At 40.7% G+C, this 25,921-nt stretch overlaps 2 protein-coding genes across 3 annotated transcripts; both read left to right on the top strand.

The window, feature by feature from the left end:
- The first annotated feature begins 5,064 nt into the window (after positions 1-5,064).
- On the top strand, positions 5,065-16,572 carry LOC109875559 (flotillin-2-like). The gene is made up of 11 exons (XM_020467904.2): positions 5,065-5,286; positions 7,533-7,614; positions 8,706-8,796; positions 9,047-9,170; positions 9,757-9,875; positions 11,726-11,839; positions 12,109-12,228; positions 12,565-12,779; positions 13,120-13,303; positions 13,805-13,954; positions 14,287-16,572. Exons 1-11 carry the CDS (start codon positions 5,238-5,240, stop codon positions 14,323-14,325), a joined length of 1,287 nt encoding a protein of 428 aa, XP_020323493.1. The 5' UTR covers positions 5,065-5,237; the 3' UTR covers positions 14,326-16,572.
- Positions 16,573-16,692: 120 nt separating this feature from the next.
- LOC109875550 (protein FAM222B-like) lies at positions 16,693-25,804 on the top strand. Of its 2 annotated transcripts, none has more exons than XM_020467893.2 (3): positions 16,693-17,088; positions 19,038-19,168; positions 19,340-25,804. In XM_020467893.2, exons 2-3 carry the CDS (start codon positions 19,147-19,149, stop codon positions 21,658-21,660), a joined length of 2,343 nt encoding a protein of 780 aa, XP_020323482.2. In that variant the 5' UTR covers positions 16,693-17,088; positions 19,038-19,146; the 3' UTR covers positions 21,661-25,804. The 2 variants fall into 2 exon arrangements, with proteins under 2 accessions (XP_020323482.2, XP_031651618.1); XM_031795758.1 differs by having other exon boundaries at positions 17,049-17,178.
- Positions 25,805-25,921: the final 117 nt, after the last annotated feature.

Here is a 25,921-nt window from a genome sequence, read left to right as displayed (position 1 = left end):
TATAAAACAAAAGCAATTTAGATCAAAAGAGTCCATATTAACAAAGGAAACTGAAGGACTAACAGTACAGTTAGATAGCAATAAAAACGGTACTATAGAGGCACATAATAAGTTAGAGGAAAAACAAAAAGAAATTGAGGAACTTATTCAAGAAAGATCTAGTGTAATATATTATAAAAATAAAGCGAACTGGATGGAAATTGGGGGAAAATGCACTAAATTATTTTTCAATCTTCAATATAGAAATGCTACCAAAACAAAAAGCATTAAAACTTGTTACAAATGATGGAGTCACGCATGATTCACCAAATTATATTTTGAAAGAGGAAGTAAAGTACTTTAAGAATATGTTTTCATTTCAGGCTCCTCCATCTCCACTAACTGAAACTAATTGTATGGATTTTTTTCCTAATAATAATGTAAAATTAATATCTGTACAGAAAGACTGATGTGAAGGCCAAATTACAGAGGAGGAACTGCTTGAGGCATTGGGGTGTTTAAGGATGGGAAAACTCCAGGGCTAGATGGCATACCAGTGGAAGTATACAACACTTTTTTTGGTATACTAAAAGGACCATTATTGGCTTGTTTTAACCACTCCTATATAAATGGTAGATTAGACACGCAACAAGAAGGTCTGATATCATTATTACTGAAACAGGACCCAAGTGGTATATATAAAGATCCAGTCCATTTAAAAAATTGGAGACCTCTTACACATCAGTGTTGTGATGCAAAAATCCTAGTAAAATGCTTGGCACATAGAATAAAAAAATATTGTCAGATATTATTCATGCTAATCAGACAGGTTTTTTACATGGACGATACATTGGAGATAATATAAGACAAGTACTGGAAACAATAGAACACTATGAAATATCGGGGACACCAGGCCTGGTTTTCATAGCTGATTTTGAAAAGGCTTTTGATAAAGTACGGCTGGAGTTTATATATAAATGCCTGGAACATTTCAATTTTGGGGAATCTCTTATAAAATGGGTTAAGGTTATGTATAGTAACCCTAGGTGTAAAATAGTGAATAATGGCTACATCTCAGAAAGTTTAAAACTATCTAGAGGAGTAAAACAAGGTTGTCCACTATCGGTATATCTATTTATTATTGCCATCGAAATGTTAGCTGTTAAAATGAGATCAAACAATAATATTAAGGGATTAGAAATCCGTGGCTTAAAAACTAAGGGGTCATTGTACGCTGATGATTCATGTTTTCTTTTACAAGCACAATTAGAGTCTCTCCAAGGCCTCTTAGAGGATCTACATACTTTTGCTATCCTCTCTGGATTAAAACCAAATTATGATAAATGTACCATATTACGTATTGGATCACTAAAAAATGCACCTTAACAGGGAACATGAAAATGATCTTGTTTTCACCTTTTTGGGGATTTTACAGTGTATTGTAGACTTATTTAATTGGACATCTCTCTCTCCCACTCTCTCACTCCCACCTCTCAATTGAATTCCATTCAATTCACCCAGTAGATATGGGAGTTTATCAAAATTGGGTATGTTTTGTCGAATTCTTTGTCGATCTGTGTAATCTGAGGGAAATATGTGTCTCTAATATGGGCATGCAGTTGGCAGGAGGTTAGGAAGCGCAGCTCAGTTTCCACGTCATTTTGTGGGCAGTGTACACATAGCCTGTCTTCTTTTGAAGACTGACATTTTTTCCCATTCCTCCTTGCAAAACAGCTCGAGCTCAGTGAGGTTGGATGGAGAGCATTTGTGAACAGCAGTTTTCAGTTCTTTCCACAGATTCTCGATTGGATTCAGGTCTGGACTTTGACTTGGCCATTCTAACACCTGGATATGTTTATTTTTGAACCATTCCATTGTAGATTTTGCTTTATGTTTGGATCATTGTCTTGTTGGAAGACAAATCTCCGTCCCAGTCTCAGGTCTTTTGCAGACTCCATCAGGTTTTCTTCCAGAATGGTCCTGTATTTGGCTCCATCCATCTTCTCATCAATTTTAACCATCTTCCCTGTACCTGCTGAAGAAAAGCCGGCCCAAACCATGATGCTGCCACCACCATGTTTGACAGTGAGGATGTGTGTTCAGGGTCAGTTTTGGTTTCATCTGACCAGAGCACCTTTTTCCACATGTTTGGTGTGTCTCCCAGGTGGCTTGTGGCAAACTTTAAATTACACTTTTTATGGATATCTTTAAGAAATGGCTTTCTTCTTGCCACTCTTCCATAAAGGCCAGATTTGTGCAATATACGACTGATTGTTGTCCTATGGACAGAGTCTCCCACCTCAGCTGTAGATCTCTGCAGTTCATCCAGAGTTATCATGGGCCTCTTGGCTGCATCTCTGATCAGTCTTCTCCTTGTATGAGCTGAAAGTTTAGAGGGACGGCCAGGTCTTGGTAGATTTGCAGTGGTCTGATACTCCTTCCATTTCAATATTATCGCTTGCACAGTGCTCCTTGGGATGTTTAAAGCTTGGGAAATCTTTTTGTATCCAAATCCGGCTTTAAACTTCTTCACAACAGTATCTCGGACCTGCCTTTTGTGTTCCTTGTTCTTCATGATGCTCTCTGCGCTTTTAACGGACCTCTGAGACTATCACAGTGCAGGTGCATTTATACAGAGACTTGATTACACACAGGTGGATTTTGTATTTATCATCATTAGTCATTTAGGTCAACATTGGATCATTCAGAGATCCTCACTGAACTTCTGGAGAGAGTTTGCTGCACTGAAAGTAAAGGGGCTGAATAATTTAGCACGCCCAATTTTTCAGTTTTTGATTTGTTAAAAAAGTTTGAAATATCCAATAAATGTTGTTCCACTTCATGATTGTGTCCAACTTGTTGTTGATTCTTCACAAAAAAATACAGTTTTATATCTTTATGTTTGAAGCCTGAAATGTGGCAAAAGGTCGCAAAGTTCAAGGGGGCCGAATACTTTCGCAAGGCACTGTATATAGGTTTGGAACTTTTGTGAAATAGCATAGTTACAAATAGAAATCAAACTGGATGGACATCAGAAATAGAGGAAGGACTAAGAACAAACAAGAGAGAACTATTGTAAAGAAGACTGTGTCTGTAAAATGTGTATAAGATGTATGAATTGAAGGTAAAAGCAGAAGTATTAGTTTACTCCAATTGGGGGATCGGCGGTAGGGTTTGCGGGGAATAATAATAAAAGTATATTCTTTTTTTAAAGTATGTATGTCTATGTAGGTATGTGTATGTATGTGTGTATGGATATATATATTTACCCAAAAAATATGGGAGATTGGAAATGATTAAGCTGATCCACCCTTTAATTAAAAAAACAAAAAAATGTAACTGCCCGAGTTACATCAGGAACGCACAATCCCTCCATCACTGCTCAGACTGTCCGCAATAGGCTGAGACAGGCTGGACTGAGGGCTTAATGGCCTGTTGTAATGCAGGTCCTCACCAGACAGCACAGGCAACAAACTCACCGTCGCACAAACTCACAGTCGCTGGAACAGACAGGACTGGCAAAAAGTGCTCTTCACTGATGAATCGCGGTTTTGTCTCACCAGGGGTGATGGTTGGATTCGCGTTTATGGTCGAAGGAATGAGCCTTACACCGAGGCCTGTACTCTGGAGTGGGATCAATTTGGAGGTGGAGGGTCCATCATGGTCTGGGGCGGTGTGTCACAGCATCATCGGAATGAGCTTGTTGTCATTGCAGGCAATCTCAACGATGTGTGTTACAGGGAAGAAAGACATCCTCCTCCCTCATGTGGTACCCTTCCTGCAAGCTCATCCTGACTTGACCTTCCAGCATGACAATACCACCAGCCATTCTGCTGCAAGACAGGAATGTCAGTGTTCTGGCATGGTCAGCGAAGAGCCCGGATCTCAATCCCATCAAACACGTCTGGGACCTGTTGGATCGGAGGGTGAGGGCTAGGGCCATTCCCCCCAGAAATGTCCGGGAACTTGCAGGTGCCAGAAGAGTGGGGTAACATCTCACAGCAAGAACTGGCAAATCTGCTGCAGTCCATAAGTAGGAGATGCAGTGCAGTACTTAATGCAGCTGGTGGCCACACCAGTTACTTTTGATCTTGACCCTCCCCCCCTTTGTTCACAAACACATTATTCCATTTCTGTTAGTCACATGTCTGTGGAACTTGTTCAGTTTATGTCTCAGTTGTTGAATCTTGTTATGTTCATACAAATATTTACACATGTTAAGTTTGCAGAAAATAAACGCTGTTGACAGTGAGAGGACATTTCCTTTTTTGCAAAGTTTATATGCATTCCAGAATAATTTCCATATAGGAGATATCTTGTTCTTGGAGTTACCGATCATTGCACCTGTACACCGCCCATCTGTAAATATCCCACCCAACTACCTCATCCCCCATATTGTTATTTTTTTTGTTGCTCTTTTGCACCCCAGTATCTCTACTTGCATATCATCATCTGCACATCTATCACTCCAGTGTTTAATTGCTCAATTGTAATTATTTCACCACTATGGCCTATTTGTTGCCTTACCTCCCTAATCTTACTACATTTGCACACACTGCTGATAGATTTTCTATTGTGTTATTGACTGTACGTTTGTTTATCCCATGTGTAACTCTGTGTTGTTTTTGTCGCATTGCTTTGCGTTATCTTGGCTAGGTTGCAGTTGTAAATGAGAACTTGTTCTCAACTGGCCTACCTGGTTAAATAAAGGTGAAATAAAAATAATTTTAAAAAAAAGTTCTCATGAAGGTATTACTACATTTCTTATCCGACAGGGGGCAATCTTCTAACATAAAATGTGCATCTATCTTGACATGTTCTCCAAAACACAAAACACAAATGATATTAAATTAATTGAGTAGGTCCTGAAGGTATTGCTTTGCATATAGAATTACATTCTTTATCATGTATTGTGAAGTTATATGTTTCTAAGAACTTTCTGTAAGAGAGTATATTTCCTTCTCTATCAATAGAAACTGCTACTACCTAGTGGCTACTAGTACACTGCATGCGAAGGGAGAGAGCCCCATGAAGTGGGCAGGGCATGTCGTGTTGACAAACGTTAGCTTCTAGCTAGGCTACGTCACCGTCTTGATTTGGGGCGGGGGCTTGCAGGAGATTTAATAGGAAGGTGGCAAAGACGCTGTGAATGTTTACTGTTTTTAATCGAATTGAGAGACATTTAACCACACAACCAATATATATTACAATACAGAAGGGTTTCACGTATATTTGAGAGATTATATCGCCAGACGAAGATGGGTAGCTGCCTTACAGTTGGACCAAATGAAGCCGTGGTTGTCTCTGGTAGGTGTCCCCCCTTCCTGCCATGCTACTGTAGCTAGGAAGCTAACGTAGATCGCTTTCTATCATACAAGCTTAATTGTTAATATACGGTTATTTTAACCTATTCGTTTACCAACGGTTCAGTTAATGTATAGTGCTTCTACGCCTGCATTGCTTGCTGTTTGGAGTTTTAGGCTCGGTTTCTGTACAGCACTTTGACATCCGCTGATGCAAGAAGGGCTTTATAAATAAATGTGATTGATTGTATAACGTAAACTCGTACATCGCCTTGGTCCGTACAATTGCCCTTATTTTAGCGCCCCAAAAACGTAATACTTCCAGATCAACTGTAATGTCAATACCATTGTAAAGCACAATTTATCCCCTTTCCAACAGAATCAATTACATTACCTAAACGCTGTCCGTTTCTGCATAATTCAAGCAAGCAATGAGCCCCGTCGGGTCTTTTTAAAAATGGTGGGTGGGGGAAGAGAAACTAATGCAGAAGGAGAGATGTGTGTGTAACAGTATAACTTTAGACCGTCCCCTCGCCTATACACGGGCGCGAACGCTCCACAAAAGCCGCAGCTCTTGCAGAGCAAGGGGAACCACTAGGTCTCAGAGCAAGTGACGTCACCGATTGAAACGCTATTTAGCGCGCACCGCTAACATCCGTTACATGTGGGAAAATTGTTTTTTTTTTTCACTCGATTCGTCCAACTTTTCACCTCAAATGTAAATAAAACACTATAAAGAGTTTATATAATGTGTCATTACATACCTATTTGAAGGTTTGTGTCGAATTTGAATCGGGTTTTTAAGTGATCTTAGAAGTAAACAGCGGCTTTGAGAATGATGAAGCAAAAAATGATGAGGTATCCCCCTTACCCCCGCCACTGTCCATTTCTTGTTTCTAAGAAGTGCTACACCTGGTGGAGAGAGATTGTAAGACAGAAATAGTTGTTTTATGCGTGCTGTACGTTACGACATGACACGTCACGATGTAACGGAGGGTCCGTTACATTACCATGTCGATCAACGCTTGAATAGAAACAGTTCACACCCCAGATTTTGAAGTCAACACAGTCTCTACAGTCCCATTCGTTTTCTTTGTAGCCTCGTTTGAATGTTGCGTTTGCGCACATTTGTACGGAATGGGGTGAGTTTACTTAACGGATAAACAACATAACAAGTCATATTGCTTCACTAACACTTCACTAACGTAGTTAGCTAGGTTGTTACTAATCCTTGATCATGTCTCTCAGTTCTATTACATTACACATAAGAGTCACTGGAGGAAGGTGTCTTCTGTGGGGAGTTTTGTTGAAAGCAACTCTGTCTGAACATTAACACGCTTTGATTGTGGTAGGATTTTAGAAGTATAAGGACTTGATCTTTCATCAAAGAAACTATTTTGAAAAAGGAAAATGTTAAGTTGATACACACCTTTTTTTTATAGGGTTATTGTTCCCACACAGTCATATCTCTATGTTAAAACACGTGTTAACTGTTTACGGAAGACAGAGGGACAACCTGTACTAATTAACTAACTTGCGTGCTCCGAACACCTGTGTGTAACCGAAGAAGGTCGCCAGAAACATATTGTCATTGAAAAATATTGTCGGCTGCAACTATGGTAAAGCCGGTTAAAACAGTGTACATTAAGTGTGTATTTTGCATTTGTGAAATGTAGATGTGATATCAAAGTAAAGGTATTTGTTTCTAGAACTGGATCGCATTTGTGAATCGATAGATTGATTATTTGATTGATTTAGCTGCCAGGGCTAGTCTACCTGTGAAGATAGCAGTGGTGTAAAGTACTTAGGTAAACATACATTAAAGTACTACTTAAGTCGTTTTGGGGGGTATCTGTACATTACTATTTATATTTTTGACAACTTTTACTTCACTACATTCCTAAAGAAAATATTGTACTTTTTACTCCATACATTTTCCCTGACAACCAAAAGTACATTTTGAATGCTTAGCAGGATATTTCTTGAACTGCATTGTTGGTTGAGGGCTTGTAAGTAAGCATTTCACGGTAAGGTCTACACCTGTTTTATTCAGAGCATGTGACAAATACAATTTGATTTGAATTCTGGAAACACAGTCACTTTAATGTTGCTGAACTGGGATGCGAGCCTTGCTAATGCAATGTGGCAACTAGTCTCCCCCAGTGCTGATGAATGATAGTCATTACCTGATGGAAATCTTGTGCCACTTGTGCCACTGCTCACTCACGCCTTGTCTGTTTCATTTCTCAGGTGCCTGTTGTGGCTCAGATGAGAAGACCTACATGGTGGGGGGCTGGGCCTGGGCCTGGTGGCTCATCACTGACATTCAAAGGTGAGACTGTCGTTGACGATGCCATGTTATGTTATGTTTCAGCTATCGTAGATTTCCACAATGATAGCCTATAATTCAGTAAACGCACCAATCATCTGCGGACTAAGAATCAGCCAGGAGGTGTGTGCGTGGAAGACTATTATTTTATTCTTTGCCACACTTTCCTGACTGACCTACATTGTGTTAATGAATTCTGGATGTTTCAAATGGAAACATGACAAAGGACACTTGGCCCCACCTTAAACTACAGTACACATTCACTATTCTGCCTTTTTTCCCCGTGTGTCACTTGGCCCCATTCTTACCCTTTTTCACAGTAGGTTAGGTGCTGTCCTCTGTTTATTAACTGACTGTAAGGCATTCTCCCCTGGGTTTACATGAAAGCATGCAATGTTTTGTTTAGGGTTTCTTCAGGGTATTTTTGCTCAATAGCCAGTAACTAGTCGTTTGGGGCGTGTCAAGGAAGTGGTGGCAATAGAAGTAGTAAATCTCCAGAAACGATAAACATTCCACTACAGAAATATTCCATCACTGAAATGTTGCCATTGTGAAACTCCTCATGTGACTTCCCAATGATATTTATTCAATGATGAAATAAGATAACAATATTTCAGCTGAGCCTCCAAATTATTCCATTACTTCTGCTCCTGATGTGTTGTCAGTGACATTGTCACATAATACTGATGCAGAGTGTTTTTCTCCTCTCCCTCTGTTATTGTGCTGTTAAAGGGACAATCTGCAGTTGCTATATCCATTTTTGGTTAATGATATGAAACCATTGATTCTTGAATAATTTAACTTATAAAGGCCGCATGAGCTTAGTTCAACTGTCGTACTCCATTAGAACGCAAAATATAAGCTTGTTTTACTATGTTTGTAAACAAAGCGAATGTAAACAAACACTGTATACTATAGCCTCACAAGATGGTTAAAACTATCATTTTGAAATCATGGATGGTCACTCCTTGTATTCATAGCTCTGTCTATGTATTTGAGTGGTTGCATTTCTACAGCCACATCCCTTAGTTTTTTCCGAAACAGTGGGGAGAGAACGTGTCGTTATTGTAAAATACTTTTTTTCCCTCATATAGGATTACACTGGAGATTATGACACTCCAACCCAAGTGTGAGGATGTTGAGACTGCAGAGGGGGTCGCCATCACTGTCACTGGGGTGGCACAGGTAAAAAAATATATATTTCATCAGTTGTATGAAACCGACACCATTGAATTGGAAAATGTCTTACCTATTTGTAATTTGAATTGTTATTGATTTTAATATCTTTTAATTACAAACTGCAGCTGTAGCGAGCTCTTTGTGTAAACTAACTTACAGCCGTAGATCAAGTTTTTAAATCACAGTGATATCATATTTGCATATGCAACCAGGCCACAGTCTGTCTTTATGAATCTCTCCTTCATCTCTTCTCCAGATCAAAGTGATGACAGATCATGATCTTTTGGCAATTGCTTGCGAGCAGTTTTTGGGCAAATCCGTCCCTGAAATCAAAGGAGTGGTTTTGCAAACCTTGGAGGGACATTTACGCTCAATTCTAGGTGAGGAGAATCTCTCCAAAGGAAAATATATATTTTTTTATATTATGGTCTTCTGTTGATTTCAGTTGGTTGTTGTCAGCTTTGTTCTCTGTTAGTTGATGTAAATCAGTGGCTAAACCTCAGCGTCACACATACACATGGGTTTTGCTGTTGGGTAGTTTTTTTTCAACAACAAAGAATTGCAGGTGGGTAGCTTTTCAAACAGTTTGTTCAAGCTTTGTACTAAATATAGCCTGTCTAAATTAAAATAATTTAGAAAAAAGTAGAAATGACAGTCAATGTAATGAGAGCCTGAATGTGTGAAAGGGTAACTTCTAAAACCACAAAACTGAAATCTGAGAATATAGACTGCACTATTGAAAAGTAAACGTTATATGTTCTGTATTATGAGATTTTCATGTTTTACTTTATGATGATGATGACTTTAGAGATCTATGTGTTTTTATCAATGCATTTTATCTTTGTAAATACCCATGAATTTCAGTGATTATTTGACTACCATGTGGGATAGCCTTAATTAAGTGAAGTAGGTCTATATCCAGTGTTGTAGAGACTGACAGGCTCTTCTGCTCTTCCCTCTCCCCAGGTACACTGACAGTGGAGCAAATCTACCAGGACAGGGACAAGTTTGCCCAGCTGGTGCGGGAGGTGGCAGCACCTGACGTGGGCAGGATGGGCATTGAGATCCTCAGCTTCACTATCAAGGTGAGTCAATTGGTGGTGCCATGAAGTGTGGAGGGTAAATGCAGTTAAACACACGTTTTTATTTGAATGTTTTTGTTTTATTGGTGTGTTTTATCCTATGGCATTTAATGGATGATGTAAACCTGTTGATTGGGAGGCGACTCCACTTAACTAGTCTTCACCGTTGTTGATTAGGATTGAGTAATGGATTATTAGTAGTTCTAATAGCTGTGAGTTAGCCTAGACTGTCACAGTCCCCGTCAATGAGATCCACTTTTTATTATCAGCTTGTCCTGTCTCTAGTATGGTTAAATGGGATTACATGCTATTTTCAAATCAATTCCCTATGTTTAATTATTATTATGTGATTAAACTAATCATGTAAACTTAATTAACTAGGAAGTTGGAGCACCACTGAAGCATTAGTTTATATAGAGCGGCTATCTCCCGAATCCACTCTTAAAGATCTGAAGATCTTTTATATCAATAGCAATCAATCATGAATTATTCTTTACATTATATCAGTCTCATCTGAACGTCGTAAAATTCTTGGTTATCGTCACGAACACTAGCATAAATTATGAATCAGCGATATACAAATTGGCATTAATTATTTACTAACTAATCAAATCACAGAAATACATAACAAACAGTAGATATTGTTTACCAACAATGATAGGAAAGTCCCTAGTGGGTAAAGCCGATATGACAGTTTGGTAGACAAAAGGGAAGGGTGAGACTGAGAGCAGGAAAGACAAAATAGATTAATTACACAGTATATATTTATATGAATTGAAATGCTAATTCTTGCACATGAACGGCTGCTCATTCGAGAATAATTGCAAGTATATATTTACGCCCGTATGTCGTTGTTGTCTTCTCTGTTGGAATCCGGTCCGTCTGCTGGAGAGTTCATCAGAGTCTCTCTGGTTGCGTTTCCCTGAAGATTAAAGTATTTTGTGGTTGTTAGAATGGATACTAAAGAGTACCATTCGGGAATGTTCTCATAGAGTAGATGTTTCGGCGGTTGTTGGTATTCTCGTTCTAGGTTTACATCATTTTTAGCTGCGGACTAGTAATTATACATCTAAGATTTGCTCTTATTCTGTAGGGATCGATAGTCTCAGAGTTTAACCATTCCCAGCCATGTAGCCAATGCTCCATGTGGTATAGTCCTGTCCTTTGGTAGAGTTGTAGTTTAAACCACTTCACACACCAGCATCTCTAAGACATGTTTTGGTCTTAGAGATTCAGCCATTTGCAACCTTAGCTCACGCTGGGGTTTGCTTAGTCTGATGTGAATTTCATCAGGAGTTGGTTTTATACGTAACAGTAGAAAAGGGCGGTCCATGGCGCGTAATGTGATGTCTAGGCTCATGGGGGTGTGGCTACTGACTAGTTCATCTTTAGATGTTAACCTGGCAGCTGGGAAATGTACACTTTAAGAGATACCGTTATGTGTGTTTCCTGTTCTTCATGAGATCATCAAATGAAACACACTCGTCATAACTCCTTTAAGTGTCCACGGATTATTCTCAAAAGTAGCAATATGGTTTAATTCTCTAATTTTGGGGATTAGGAGTTTGGCCAAGTCTCTGTTCTGGGAGTCACTCTCCCTCAATGGTAGTTTCTACCCGGTATTTATGACCGGAGGTGATAAACCTGGGTTAGGAGAGAGTATTCGAGAGGGTAGAAGCCATAATCTACACCCAGAAAGGGCCACGTCATGACAAGCTCTTTACTGCAAGTGCGACAATCAATTAGATGTTATTACGTGTTGATGTTGGACATTTTATTTACATTTTTGTTCCCTCAAGTATCTCTGGTAGTGTATGGTAATCTGAGCTACTGTGTGTGTGTGTGTGTTGTAGGATGTCTATGATAAAGTGGACTACCTGAGCTCACTGGGGAAGACTCAGACAGCAGCAGTCCAGAGGGATGCAGACATCGGTGTGGCAGAGGCAGAAAGGGATGCTGGGATAAGAGTAAGATTCAATTCAATAAATGTAATAATTCCAGAGGGGCAATTATTTCTAGGGTTATGTTTGTCTTTATTAATGTACATACATTTCATTCGAAAGGTTTGTAAGCTCATTTTATTAATTTCCCCTTTTCCTCTCCTCATACACTTCCACTCTGTTTCTCTCTCCTCATCCTTTCGCCCTCTCTCTCTCATGTACATTCAAATCTCTCTCTCTCTCATTGTCTCTCATTGTCTCTTTCTCTCTCTTGTTGTCTCACTCTCTCTCACCAGGAAGCAGAGTGCAAGAAGGAGATGATGGATGTCAAGTTCCTGGCTGACACAAAGATGGCAGACTCCAAACGAGAACTTGAACTGCAGAAGGCTGCTTTCAACCAAGAAGTCAACACCAAGGTCTGCATGAACTCCATACTCCACTTTTGAATGTCAGTTAAATGAGTACAGTGCGATAAAAATTCCAGTCTACTAAATTATTCTATGATGTTGGTCCATCTGAGTCTAAATTATCAGTAGGCGTTAGTAATTTAGTAAATGCGACATTTTACGCGATCAGAGAGCCCGGAATTAACATTAAATATAGCCATAAGCAGCCAAACGCTCCCTCCAGCCAACCTCAACATTAAAAACTCCTCTATCAACATAGACGGCCATGTCATGATCCTGTCTCTCTGTCTGTGTGCTTCAACATGGACGTCTTGGTCATGTCTCTCTCTGTCCCTATGTCTCCAGAAAGCGGAAGCCCAGCTGGCCTATGAGCTGCAGGCAGCTAAAGAACAGCAGAAGATCAGGCTGGAGGAGATGGAGATTGAGGTGGTTCAGAGGAAGAAGCAGATCACCATTGAGGAGAAGGAGATTTTCCGCACAGAGAAGGAGCTCATCGCCATGGTGAAGAGGCCTGCCGAGGCAGAGGCATACAAGATGCAACAGCTGGCTGAGGGACAGAAGTGGGAACAGCTTTTATATCATAACAGAGCATATCCACAGTACCGTTATACGCTTACCTAGCTGTAACATACAAACTCTCGTTCACTAGTGATTCCACTCAACTTTATGTGCATTGTCTTCTATCACAAAAACATTTTCTACACATATAGATTGGTAGCACTTCATTTAACTGTGAAAAAAAAGGTTTTTTTAACAAGTGAGCAGTTAAAATGGTAATAACACAATAATAGCATATGAATTCAATTGTTTCCTTTGGAAACTAGCGGATACTTTTTTGTCTCTTTTGGAAAACAATCTAGTTTCCCAGTTGTTCTGATACAAGTGTGTTGTGTCTTTCAGGATGAAGAAGGTTCTGACGGCCCAGGCAGAGGCAGAGAAGATCCGGAGAATAGGCGAGGCAGAGGCTGGCTCCATTGAGGCTATAGGGAAGGCTGAGGCTGAGAAGATGAGACTGAAGGCTGAGGCTTACCAGCAGTATGGAGAGGCAGCCAAGACTGCTCTTGTCCTGGAGGCCCTGCCCAAGGTAACAGACTATGGAATTAATTGGTTGTTTTAAATGCAGTGTATTCATGCGTGCATTCGAATGGTTTAGATTTGATCAAATTAAATCACTACTGCCTTGACGAGACCCTTCATACAGATGTATTCATATTGAGGTAGTAATGTGTAGATGTACAGTATACACACTCATTAACATGCCCCCAGATAAACCTAGTAACATTGATACTAATAAAGCAGTAATAAACAGTTATAATCTAGGAACCGTAATAATGCCGGTGTTTGACTTTTTATTTCTGACTGGACAAAGTACAGTAGTATCAGTCATCAGCCAGTAGTTATCTACAGTATCTTTGTCAGCCAGTGTTAAGAGGTGGTAGCCTGCACGTATAAGTGTCAGATTACACCATCTTAAAGTGACTCAGAAGTCAGATGATTTGTTGATGTAATATGCCATTATATACCATAAATGTGTCTTGTGATGTGAGCACAATAAAAACATCTCAATGTTCCCGAATCTTCCTAGATTGCAGCCAAGGTGGCGGCGCCGCTGGCCAGGACCAATGAGATAGTAATCCTGAGCGGGGAGGGAAACCATGTGACGGGGGAAGTGAACCGCCTCCTGGCTGAACTTCCTGTGTCTGTCAACGCCCTCACAGGAATTGACCTATCAAAGGTAATTAGGGGCTGGACAGGAAGTGGAACTTCACTTAGCGTCAGTATAGTATTGTTCACCAGACATGCATGGTGAAAATGGTAGGTAAAACAGATTAGTGAGTCCATAGAAATATAATTACACCCATCATGGAACGTTGACTTGTATAGAGTGGTAATGTCTGTTCTAATAATTCAAATTCTATGAATTAGCCTATATGTCCTACAGAATCCTATTGGTGCTGCTGGATTGTTCTAACCTACATGCAATTTTTCAGAAATAGTGAAATGAAACGTTAGCATACAATATCTCTTTCTACCCTAAATTGATTTTTTTTGTTCCCTATTCAACAGATCCCACTACTGCAGAGGATGACTGATGCTCAGGCCTGAAAACAATCTTTCCCTTCTACTCTCTGTTTTATGCACTCTCATAGACTGCCTTCAATACCCTTGAAATTATTATTTAATTATTAAATATGAACAAGTGGATTTTTTTAAGCCTCTGGTGCCTTAATTTCTACAGGACCAGAATATCTGCATGTACCGCTGCTCCTTTATATACTCTATGTATCTTTTGAGTTCACTACTTTTTGAATCATGAAGCTTTTTACAATAAGTAGATCGCATGACATTGTTATCATTTAGCATGAACTGAGCCTTTTTGATTTTACTCATAAACCTCTCTAGTCTCTACCTTACCATATCATGTCAGTGAACAGCTGTCAAGAAGAGCAACCTCTATGATTTTCTTTCAAAGTTGTAACTCACCGTGCCTATTATATACTTCATTATTACTCAGTAATTATCTCTTCTTGCTCTCATGTGACTATTTTATAGATTATGGAAGTTACTGTACTCTAATGTATATAACTTTTAATTTAACTGATTTAATTTGTGTCCTTTATGATTAGTTATGGGTTTTCACAATCAGGTGACAAGTTGTATCAAGTGCTACATGAAACAAGGTGCTCACTGCTTACTATCCTCAAATAATTCATTTAGGTTTCTACTTAGTCAAAACTCTGGGTAACTGGGAATTCTTCCCACTCTTTAAGAAATCATGTGTTTTCATTTAGTTTTATGTTGTAAACATTGTTTAGTACATTATTTCAAACACACTTTCATTTATAGCAACATGAATGGCTTTTTATACTCATCCCAGAAACCTGATTGGCAGTCCTTTTGTTTCTTTGGCTATGATGCATCTTTCTGAATTGGCGTGAAGTAAGTTGAAGTACTGAATTGACTTGAAGTAAGTTTGAGGGAGAGATTAAGTACTTTGTGGGATTCTAATGATGTAGTGTAATTTATTGAGAAGTCTTTGTCCTGGTGAAAGTTCAGTATGTGAAATATTGAAGGGTTTTTGAGTCCAAGAAGTAAAATGGTGTAACTCATAGCCAAACGCTAGTCATTGATCCATATCATTTTTATTATACAGGAATAGGTATTTAAAAAAAATTATGAGCTGTGATATGTTTTTAAGAAGTAATTTTGTTCATTCTGTTGATTTCTTAATTTCATGTTTCAATTGATTAGTGTGACTTGATTATAACATTGACAGACACTTGTTGCAGTTTTATATAGTAATATAAGTACATTTTAAGCCATGTAAGACAGCTCTTCAGGTTCTGTCCACAATGTAATCTTTGTTAAAGATAACTCTGTATATCATACACTTGTCAGAGAAAGATATCACTCCCGTTTAGACAATGCTGTTCAATGTATTTAGTCATTTATCTTGCTTTTAATCATCTATAATTGTGAAAATGGGTATATGTACTGTTACACTATTGTCATTCCACATGACCTCCATGTTTATGATCTGTTTGTTGAGCTCATTCCAAGACTGAATCACAATCTCTGATTTATATTGGCTTTTTGTTGTATTGTGGTTAGTCATCGTAGAGGTAAAAGACTAACTTTCTGCTTGTTGTTTAGTATCACTATTTACGTTGTAATCTTAACCGAGGTGGAGAGTAGCCCTTTGTACAAGGACAGGGAAACGGCAGATCTTGGTCATTTATATATATATATAATCATGGAAATGGAAAATCAAGATGGGAAAACTCCCAGCTATCATGTAAGTGGACAGATTACAAAAAAGCACTGAGCAAATTATAAAGAATATCATCGCTCAAATGATGTTTGGATTGGAAAAATGTTTCCTTGTCCTTTCCCCCTCCCAGACATATCATAATGTTTGTTTTAATTAGTCAAATGAAAACGACTTGTGAAGGACTGTTACTGTAATGTTTATTTTTGTCTGCCCTCAAGTTGATTTGACTCTACTTCATTGCAGCCATTGTAATCTAAGTCATTTTGCCAATACTGTGAAAAGGTTTCAGTTGTGTAACAGCTGTCATTTGGATTTTTGAGTTACATTGTGGCTTAATGACCAAATGCATTGTTCTGGCTAAGCTTTAATTTTTTTGACAATCCACTAAAGATACTTTTTTACTTTTTGGATACTTTTTGTGAAAATAATTATCACTTTACTGTTGTGTCAAATATGCACTCCATCTTTTTGAGTCAATGTAGATGTTTTTATTTTTCAACAGGACTAGATATTTGTGAATGTCACACAATATTACCATATTTCAGTCTTCATCTGTCATGCTAATAAAATTACAACAAATATTTGTGCTCTTTTTCTAATAATTCAGTATCTTCCATCGATGTGGACAGCTGCAACATTCATGGCATGTAAATCCCGATTTTTATTTAACTAGGCAAGTCAGTTAAGAAATTCCGATTTACAATGACGGCCTACCGGGGAACAGTTGGTTAACTGCCTTGTTCAGGGGCAGAACGACAGATTTTGACCTTGTCATCTCGGTGATTCGATACAGCAATTTTTCGGTTAAGGGCCCAACGCTTTTCGGTTACCGCCCCAGTTAGTCTTGCGATACTTTATTAATTTGAGCCAAAGCCTGTCACTCATTCAATCAATCCTTATCATAATTCGTTTTTAATGCATCTGGAAGAATCTCAGGACTTTCATCTCATCAGGAATATCAAGGAATATCAGTCAGGCATTGAGTATGCACACCTAAAATATGCGTAAATAAAGGTCCTAAAACCCACAGAGTGCCCACTGCGCATGTGTTCTCAAAGTTGCTGTTGCAGAAAGCAAATACCAGAAATAAGGCATTGGTGAGCTAACAACATAGATATTTTGGTTATGTTCGATCATCTCGCTAAAATGACGTTTTCGCAAATGCCTTTCTCTTGACTTCGCGGGGAGTAAGTATTTAGCGTATTATTTGTTTTTGGTGTTTCCTTTAGCAAAAGTGTTACTTCAGTAGCCATCAGTAGCTGGCTAACGTTAGCTAGTTAGCCTAGCTGATCGCTAGCAGCACAAAGAAGTGTTCAATGCTTTGTGGTGCTATGACTCGAGGTATTTAACACTAGCTTGTTAGCATTCATCATTGGCTTGCTTCTTTATTAACCGGTTAACTTAGGCTACAGTTACACGAGAAGGTAGCTAGTTAAGTAACGTTACAGATGTAGAACTACAATTCCAGGGTTATATTATACATTTGAAAAAATATATACTTTTGGCACGCAAATATTGTCAGTACAGTAGCTAAGTAGCTAGCTAGTGTTCATTTACATTTTGAATGGTCTATTGACTACTAGACAATGCTGCTCAAAGATGACACCAGCTAGATAATATTTAAGAAGTCTTTGTTCATAACTAGCGAGCTAGTTAAATGCATGTCCTGGTATTCTAGATCAGAGAAGCCCTACCTAGGCTACACCCACGTTGAATGACTAGTGTTATTGATATTTACGCAATGATGCAGTAACATTTCTGGTAGACCCAGTCATCTGACTGAATATATTTATTGTAACTAGTAGCTACATGTCCATAATTTTCAAGAACTGGTCAGCTGGATACACTAACCAGCTACAGTGTAAGACGTATCATGCTTGAGTCATTGGGACTTCTGAATTCTGTCACATTTAGCTTAGTTACAGAACTGAAAAGGGTTCTGGGTGACAAGGCACCATTACATACATCACACAAAGCTGTTCTGTATTGCTTATTATTGTAAACTATTGACACACATACCTAAATGGTACCCTATTCCCTATATAGTGTACTTCTTTTGACCAGAGCCCTATAGAGTGGTGAGGAGTTTATTGTGTCCGGAAGGAAATTCACCATTCATTTTCTGTATTCAGGGTTCACTCAAACATCCTTTTGAGTTTTGTTCTACTGTTGACAGTTACAGCTGATTTTGAGATTGTATATCGACTTGCTCCTTAAATATAAGTCATCTGACTTATTATTTTCAGTCTGAATTGTTTAATCAAACTTTTTGCAGCCGGTTGCTTATATCAGGGCATAAAAACTACTATCTGTTTCCTGAATTAGCCTAGTGTGCATGTGCGCCCAGCTGGTACACATGCACACTACTGTTGGCCCAAGCTCGTTTTCCCTGGCTAAACTAGCTGGCTAACTGAATGCTAGTTTTCAAATACTGCACCCTCAATTGTGATTCTAACAACACAGCCAGATATGTACAGTACCGTACCGTATCCTTTTTTTCAACTGACTATTGTAGTTGTTGATTAAATTAATATAATGAGCTATCCAGAAACGTCATGAGGTAATTGGCACAGGAAAATATCAGCTCTACAGATCACAATGACTATAATGAATGGCTAAATTACTTCCGGACACTAATGGTCTTTGGAGTTCCTCTTCCTCGTCACCACCCTATGGGCCTTGCTCGTCACCACCCTATGGGCCTTGGTCAAAGTAGTACACTATATAGGGAATTGGGTGTAATTTGGGATGCACACACGGAGATTGGTGAAGGCAGCTGGAGGCTCTCTAGCCGGTAGCCATCATGCAGTCTGTCCTGCTGTGCCCTGAGAAAGGAGAAAAGGCGTCTCCATCTTAAGCCCGCTGCTATCTCTGTCTAGCTGCAGGCAGCGTGTTTGCTGTTGAAGGCTGGGGTGCAAATGCCGGCTGATTACTGACTGCCATTTTAGAACGGTCACATAATGTACAGTAAATAAATAGCCTCATGGCTGAGTCATTTTACATGGTCAATGTGGTGTTTGACTGCTGATATGTGTGTCTCTCTCAGCATGGTGAGGAGAGCGTTTCCCATGTTGCATTAGTGGAAGTGTGACATGCTGGCCTGTCTGCCAGCATCATCAGGTTAACCTACCCCCCGATTTCTCTCCCACACGCAGATGAACACTGGACTTCAGCAATGTAAGTGTTTTTATTTGATATAATTGAGTACTATAATATCAGAGAAATCAGTTTCCTCTTCATATTTCTACTTAATTAGTTGTATATCTGTTCCAGTCATTAGTTGAATTAATTAACTTTGGTTAGGCTAAAATGTATTGTTCCCTCCCTCTATCCTTGTTCCCATCCTAGGGGATACTACACAGAAGATGAAATCTGCCAATTATCCAACCCCAGCAGAATTGGATGCCTTTGCTAAGAAAGTCGCCAACAATCCTCTGACCATAAAGATCTTCCCCAACAGTGTCAAAGTACCACAGAGGAAGCACATCCGCCGCACTGTGAACGGGTTGGACACATCCAGCTCCAGCCAGCGCCAGAGTTCTTACCCGTCTCAGGTCAGCAGCACCAGAGCGGGCCTCCTGGCCGTCCTCCGCACTTCGCCTGGCAAAGGCGTCCTCACAGACACGGACAGCAGCCGAGCCCATCTGCTTCCCAAACCATCCATGAACCTCCACAGCGGGCCTTACGTTGCTCAGAGCACTTTAAACCTCCCCCAGCCTGTCCCCAACCTCCAGGGCATGTCTCAAACCCAGCCCCAGGCATTGGCACAGAAACAGGGCCATCCACACCATGCTCTGCAGCACAACATGCCTCACCCCATGACTTCACAGCCACCGAATATGCCTCAAACTTTACAGCAACAGAACATGGCCCACCCTCAAACTTTACAGCTGCAACAAAGCTTGTCCCAGCTGCAAACGGTACAGCAGAATGTCCAGCGGCAGCAGAGTTTGCCTCACACGCAGACTTTACAACAGCAGCAGCAGCAAAATCAGACTCGGTCACAAACCTTACAACAGCAGCAGCAACAACAGCAGCATATTCTTCGTCCTCCGACTCTGCAGCACCAGACTCTTCCCCACCAACAAGCTTTACTACAGCAGGCTCGGGCTCAAGGTCTCCGGCACCTGCCTGAGGTAGCCCAGGCCCAGCCTCCACCTAGTCTGCAACTTTCCCAGGGCCTGCAGCACCCCCACTGCCTGCCCCAGTCACAGCCTCTCCCCCAGGGCCTGCGACACCTGTCTGATGTGGCCCAGGCCCAGCCACCCAGTCTGCAACATTCCCAGGGCCTCCCCCCATCTCAGCCTCTCCCCCAGGCCTCCAGTGCTGGCCCTGGCTCCCCCTCTGCTTCCAATGCCCTGCAACCCCAGCCAGGCCCCCCCTATGGCCCCAGGAAGCTGCCAGATGCAGACGCCCCACCAAACGTAACCGTATCTACCTCCACCATCCCACTGTCCATGGCGGCCGGCCTGCACCACAACCGGCCGGGCACCGACCTGAGCAGCATCGTGCACCAGATCAACCAGTTCTGCCAGGCTCGGGCTGGACTAGGCGCCACCTCGGTGTGCGAGGGCCAGATCGCCAACCCCAGCCCCATCAGCCGTAACCTCCTCATCAATGCCAGTTCCAGGGTCAACACACCCCACAACTTTGGCCTCCTTCCCTCGTGCCTGCTGGGCCACACAGAGAAAGCCCCTGGAGGGTCCCAGGGCCCTGCTGGTGCTAATGGCCTACAGCCCAACATGGCTGTCATGAACCGGATGCCACCTACTTTCCACACTGACACGAAGCAGCAGTTACAGCAGCAGCAGTTACAGCAGCAGCAGTTACAGCAGCAGCAGTTACAGCAGCAGCAATTACATCAGCAGCAATTACATCAGCAGCAATTACAGCAGCAGCAATTACAGCAGCAGCAATTACAGCAGCAGCAATTACAGCAGCAGCAATTACAGCAGGCTCACCAGCATCCACATCAGTTACAGCAGCTCCAACAGGTTCACCAGCAGCAGCAACAACATCATCAGTTACAGCAGCAACATCAGCTCCAACAGCAGCAAATCCAACAGCAGCGCTCCTGGAACCAGCACCAGCTGGCTCACATGCAGCATCTGCCTGATGGAGCCCAACCCTGCAAGAACCCCAGGAGGGAAGCCCCCTCTGGGCCTGGCTTCCCTGCCAAGACCCACAATTACCCCCAAAAGCTGCTGGCCCCGCAGCCACAATCTTTCCCCATTAAACACCCATCAGACAAGACAACCCCCTCTCCTCCCGTCACCGGCCCAGCGGGCAGCACCATGCCAAGCTACACCAACGGGCGCTACTTGCAGGTTCCATGGGACAGCGTCCTACAAGCAGCCAAAAGTGACGGTCTAGGCCCACAGGATTTGCCCATGGCCTTCCAGGGGGGCCCGGAAGGGGCCTCCATAGACTGCAGCACACCAGGATCACAGTACCGACCTGGAGCCAGACCCGGGGTCCCAGACCTGGGTCAGACCAAGCTGATGCAGCAGAATGTGTCTGATTACCTGTCTGGGGATTTCCAGGCATTCCAGCAGAACCCAGGCGCCATGGGGAAGATTCACAGGCCCCCCATGGGTAGAGCTCCAGCCCAGAGCCCAGAGCTAGGTAACAGTAGAAATATCCATGCTCACCACCCAGGCTATAGATAGATATCTATCTCTCTTCACCTCACCAGTCGTGTGTTATGGTTGGTGAATGATTAAGGTTACAATCAGGTGTAAACATGTAGATATCTTGCAAGTGATCAATTGAATGTTTTCCCTAGTCGGTTGCTCCTGCTCTCAATGTTTTTTTTTTAATGCGTCCTCAGCCCTTTAAAATGGTATCTGTTAAACCTTAGTGCCAGATGAAAGGTTTTATATTGTTATTCTGGTGATGAGGAATACTTACTCATACCACAACATGGACATCTGCTGATTGTAGTATTTTCTGGGATACGCTATTGTGATCTAGGACTAGTTAGAGAATATAGTAGGGCTACTTCCTTTCCACATAATAAGTGCCAGTTATGCCCAGGTTGTCATGGAACCAACCACTCCCTTTTACAGTGGCTGAAAATAGGGTTCTTTCCTGTCCTATGTTTACATTTACAATTATGCATCTATAAAAAATCCATATAGACATGATGGAGGATACATGCTTTTTAATGCCCCAATGGGACTAATTTGCTGAAGGGGTATTTGTGTATGCTAATATGAATCAGGTCAATGTCTAAGAGTATATTCTTACTTCAATCTCTCCCGATATACAGTAAGGTAATGCTACAGCCATTGTGTCCTGTCCTCTTGTGTATGGTAAGGCCTTAAGACGGAGTGCTTTTGAAGTCATTTTTAATTGTTTATTTTATCCCTACCGTGTGCTGTTACTTTAATTGTCTCTACTTGAATTTCACCGGTGACGTTTTCAGTATGAAGACTTGGAGAATCAAGATGTTATGCTAAACATTTACAAAAGGAACAAAAGCTCACTTCTGGAAAAACATTAAATGTCTTAGAATAATGTGAACCCTGTAGAATCAATCCCCTGATCTTGAAAGGGATTGTCTGTGTGCGCAAAGACCAAATTGATCACTTGCAAGTACAACTGAACATACCAGAGGGTTAATGTTATTTGCTACTTTGTTTCACCATTATACACTACTGTAAACAATTCCTTGTGGATCTTTGCCTGTCTGTGGGGGTTTTGGTAAGCTGAGGGGTATCCTACGAAGCAGGTTTGTGGAGTTAGAGAGGTAACTTTGCTCAACTGAGTTCAACTCGGGATAACCGGTCATATGAAAGTGGCTCACCTTTTAGCCAGGTAAATCTCTTGCAACAAATCCTTCAGAACTAACCTGCTCTGGGGAAGGCTAACTCCACTTACACTGAATGAAATGACTGAGCCACGAGTGGAGGACCAACAGAGTTAGATTTCCACCCTCTTGCAAAGATGGCGTCATGATCCCTTTCATTTGAGGAAGATTAGTGATTTAAATATTTAATACATTTTTGTTTGTCTTAAAGAGTAATGTTAAAATATATCACATGACATATTTGGTCATGACAATGGATTTTACACTTCACACCCAGTAGCACTTTTAATAACTTAACATTTTATTATCGATAGGAGTGGGGGGAAAAGGTCCTTGTGGTTCTTCATTGATTAACCACACCAAGTTGGCATCAATAATATGTAATAAAGATGGTGCTTCTAAAAGCTAATTTCATTCCATAGTCTGTGGTATTTGAAAGAGATTTTATTTTTGATTTCACCACAAATGAAAATGTGGCACTGACTCGCCCATGGATTGATGTTTCAGCCATGTGTGACATACATGTGCAGTTACTACCCTACGGCTGAGCAATATCCACTGTCGTAGTACGAATAAGAGCTGGATTGTGATGCTAACAGAATCTGGCTAGCTTTAGAAAACCCTGAGTAGATCTAGCTTGCTTCGTAGGATACGTCTGTCCTTCACTTGCTAGCCTAACCCTGATTGTATATTTTCTCTGTGCTACCTAGAAAGAAGAACTGAGGTCCAGTTCTTTTAAATGCAGGTTAACTCATGCTAGTAGATGGGTCTAGCCATAGAAATAGATTTACTTCTGTTATTCTAGTAATTGTATTTCTATGGGTCTAGCATGCTGCATTTTTCCTCAGTTTAGCTTGGGTAACGGCTTACTCTTGTGATGGCCCCACATTCCTCCTCCCTGATAACTCTTGAAAAAAGCCTTAAAATGTTATATTAGTTACCCTCGACACCTTAAATGTTGTATGACTTACTACATACACCATGCTGGATTTCCTCAAACGGCATGGTGTAGAATCAAATAGTTATGATACTAGCAATTGTTTCTGCATATGTTTTTATTTAAGGACACTTAAATTGATATGTAAAAATCCTCCTTTTAATGGATGAAAAGTATGAATAATATTTAGCAGCGTTTTCTAGGTGTGTGTGGCACTGGGCTGTAACTATGGTCTTCAGACTACGTTTCTTTAGTTGTTTCTATGTGACAAATAGCCTTCAGTAATTTAGATCTTAGCTAATTTATTTCCTTGATCACTGCATTCTGAAGCCATAGGTTTTTCCTCATAGGTGCCATAGGTAAAGCATATCATCAGACACAAAACAATGCAAACTGACGTCTCACAATTAGCTGCATTCAGTAAGAGATGGAAAGGTCATAAATCATTTTATGTAGCCTTAAAGGTGCTACACATATATGATTTTGCATTGTCATTTCATAAAATGGCCATAATATATCTGCAGTAATAGTGGAATGATATCGTTTCATAGTATTACATACCTGCCCAATTAGCTGTGATATTCGTCTCCCGCCAGAGTAACATGTTGTTGAAATGGGAAAGCTGTTTTGACTTTGGCTGTGTTATTTAGTGGAAATCTGGTCAAGCGGCCAATGTAAAAATCACTCCGTAATATCCTGGTTGCTAAAATTCCACACGGTTCCCTCAATTTCAGTTGTATGTGAGAAAACAAGCACTGAATAGTGTAGGGAATCATTGTACCATCTAAATCTCAGTGAAATATATTTTCAATAACAAATATATCGTTTTTACAGCTGTTACGAAGCTGGTGGACCAAAACCGAAACTAAAAGGCTCAAGAGTGAGTCTCCTCCATGTTATGGGGAAATGGGTTGCGGGAGAGGGTAGATTTTGTTTTGGAAGTAGCCTAATGCTGTTGCAATTCACCAAGCTTCCTGATAGAACTTGTCCCCTTTGTAGCACCTTTTAATCTTATGGATTGAGCTTTCTTCCCTGAGGGCGGTAGCTAGATTCTGTTGTTTGGCTCTTACTACTGTTGTGTGCCTGGCCCTTGAAGCTGCTAATGAATTCAAGTCTGAACACACAATAGTGTGTGTGTGTGGTTGTGTGTGTGTGTGTGTGTGTGTGTGTATAGTAATGATGTATGGGTTGTACTAGTGGAATAAAGGTTACTATTTATACTGTGTTGTCATGGATTTTAGAAATGTGAGATGGTAAATCTTTGCAGTGGAAATGGACCAACTGTTGCTACAGTGAACCAAGCAATGTACCTGTTCCATTTTAGCTGATTTGACCTGTTTTATAATGTTGTACAGCTTGAGAAAATCAGGTTTACAGTTACTATTTCATATGAAGTACCTCCACTGGACTTAATATGGAATGTGTGTCTGCGAGAGCGAGAAAGGGTGTGAAGCATAGCCTAGGTGCTTGTGCACACTACACAGTGGTGCACTTCTATCCATTGTTGGGGGCCCAAGCTTCTAACTGTAACTACTGATACTAGACAGAAGTCCGTTCTCACGTGCCACAATGTTTCCAGACACTGTTAGGAGTCTGAATGATTGCTACTGAACCACTGACCAAAGTCACCAAGCTTTCCCCACCACCATGGCCCAAAGCCTAGATACAGGCTGTGTACAAAATGGCACTCTATTCGCTCTATAGTGTATGACTTGACCTAGGGTACTATTTAGAAAATAGGGGGCCATTTTGGACACAAACATTCTTTGGGCAGGTTGGATTGAATTAAGTTTAATGACTCATGCTATTTTAAGGTGGTGACAAAAGTTGTCTACTGCCCTCTAGACAGTTGTAAGAACAGCATGTGGGACTGTGATGACTAAATTGTGCTTGTGAGTTTCTGCTCCACATAAGTGGAAATGTGACATGAATGGCAGTGGTTGGGGAAGCTCATGTTTCTCTACTTTGTAGAATTGTGTTATTCCAGTTTGCCTATCCTTCAGAAACTATGCCTTGCACAAACATTCTCCCCTAACCAAAATAAAGTTTGCATTTGCAAAACCGATTCTGTTTATTTTATTTGTAACAGCAAGGCTTGAGGTGATACGTATTGAATTTTCAAAGGATATACAATGAGTCATTCTAAACATGTACAGTGCATTCAGAAAGTACTCAGACCTTG

The sequence above is a fragment of the Oncorhynchus kisutch genome, linkage group LG18, assembly GCF_002021735.2.
Source record: "Oncorhynchus kisutch isolate 150728-3 linkage group LG18, Okis_V2, whole genome shotgun sequence".
Taxonomy (NCBI): Eukaryota; Metazoa; Chordata; class Actinopteri; order Salmoniformes; family Salmonidae; genus Oncorhynchus; species Oncorhynchus kisutch.
This window is presented reverse-complemented; position numbering and strand designations above follow the sequence as displayed.

Coding starts and splice junctions, on each gene's coding strand:
- LOC109875559 (XM_020467904.2), top strand. CDS start 5,238: ATGGGTAGCTGCCTTACAGTTGGACCAAATGAAGCCGTGGTTGTCTCT. Junction 5,287..7,532: donor TGAAGCCGTGGTTGTCTCTG/GTAGGTGTCCCC, acceptor TTCATTTCTCAG/GTGCCTGTTGTGGCTCAGAT. Junction 13,304..13,804: donor TCCTGGAGGCCCTGCCCAAG/GTAACAGACTAT, acceptor GAATCTTCCTAG/ATTGCAGCCAAGGTGGCGGC.
- LOC109875550 (XM_020467893.2), top strand. CDS start 19,147: ATGAACACTGGACTTCAGCAAT. Junction 19,169..19,339: donor GAACACTGGACTTCAGCAAT/GTAAGTGTTTTT, acceptor TTCCCATCCTAG/GGGATACTACACAGAAGATG.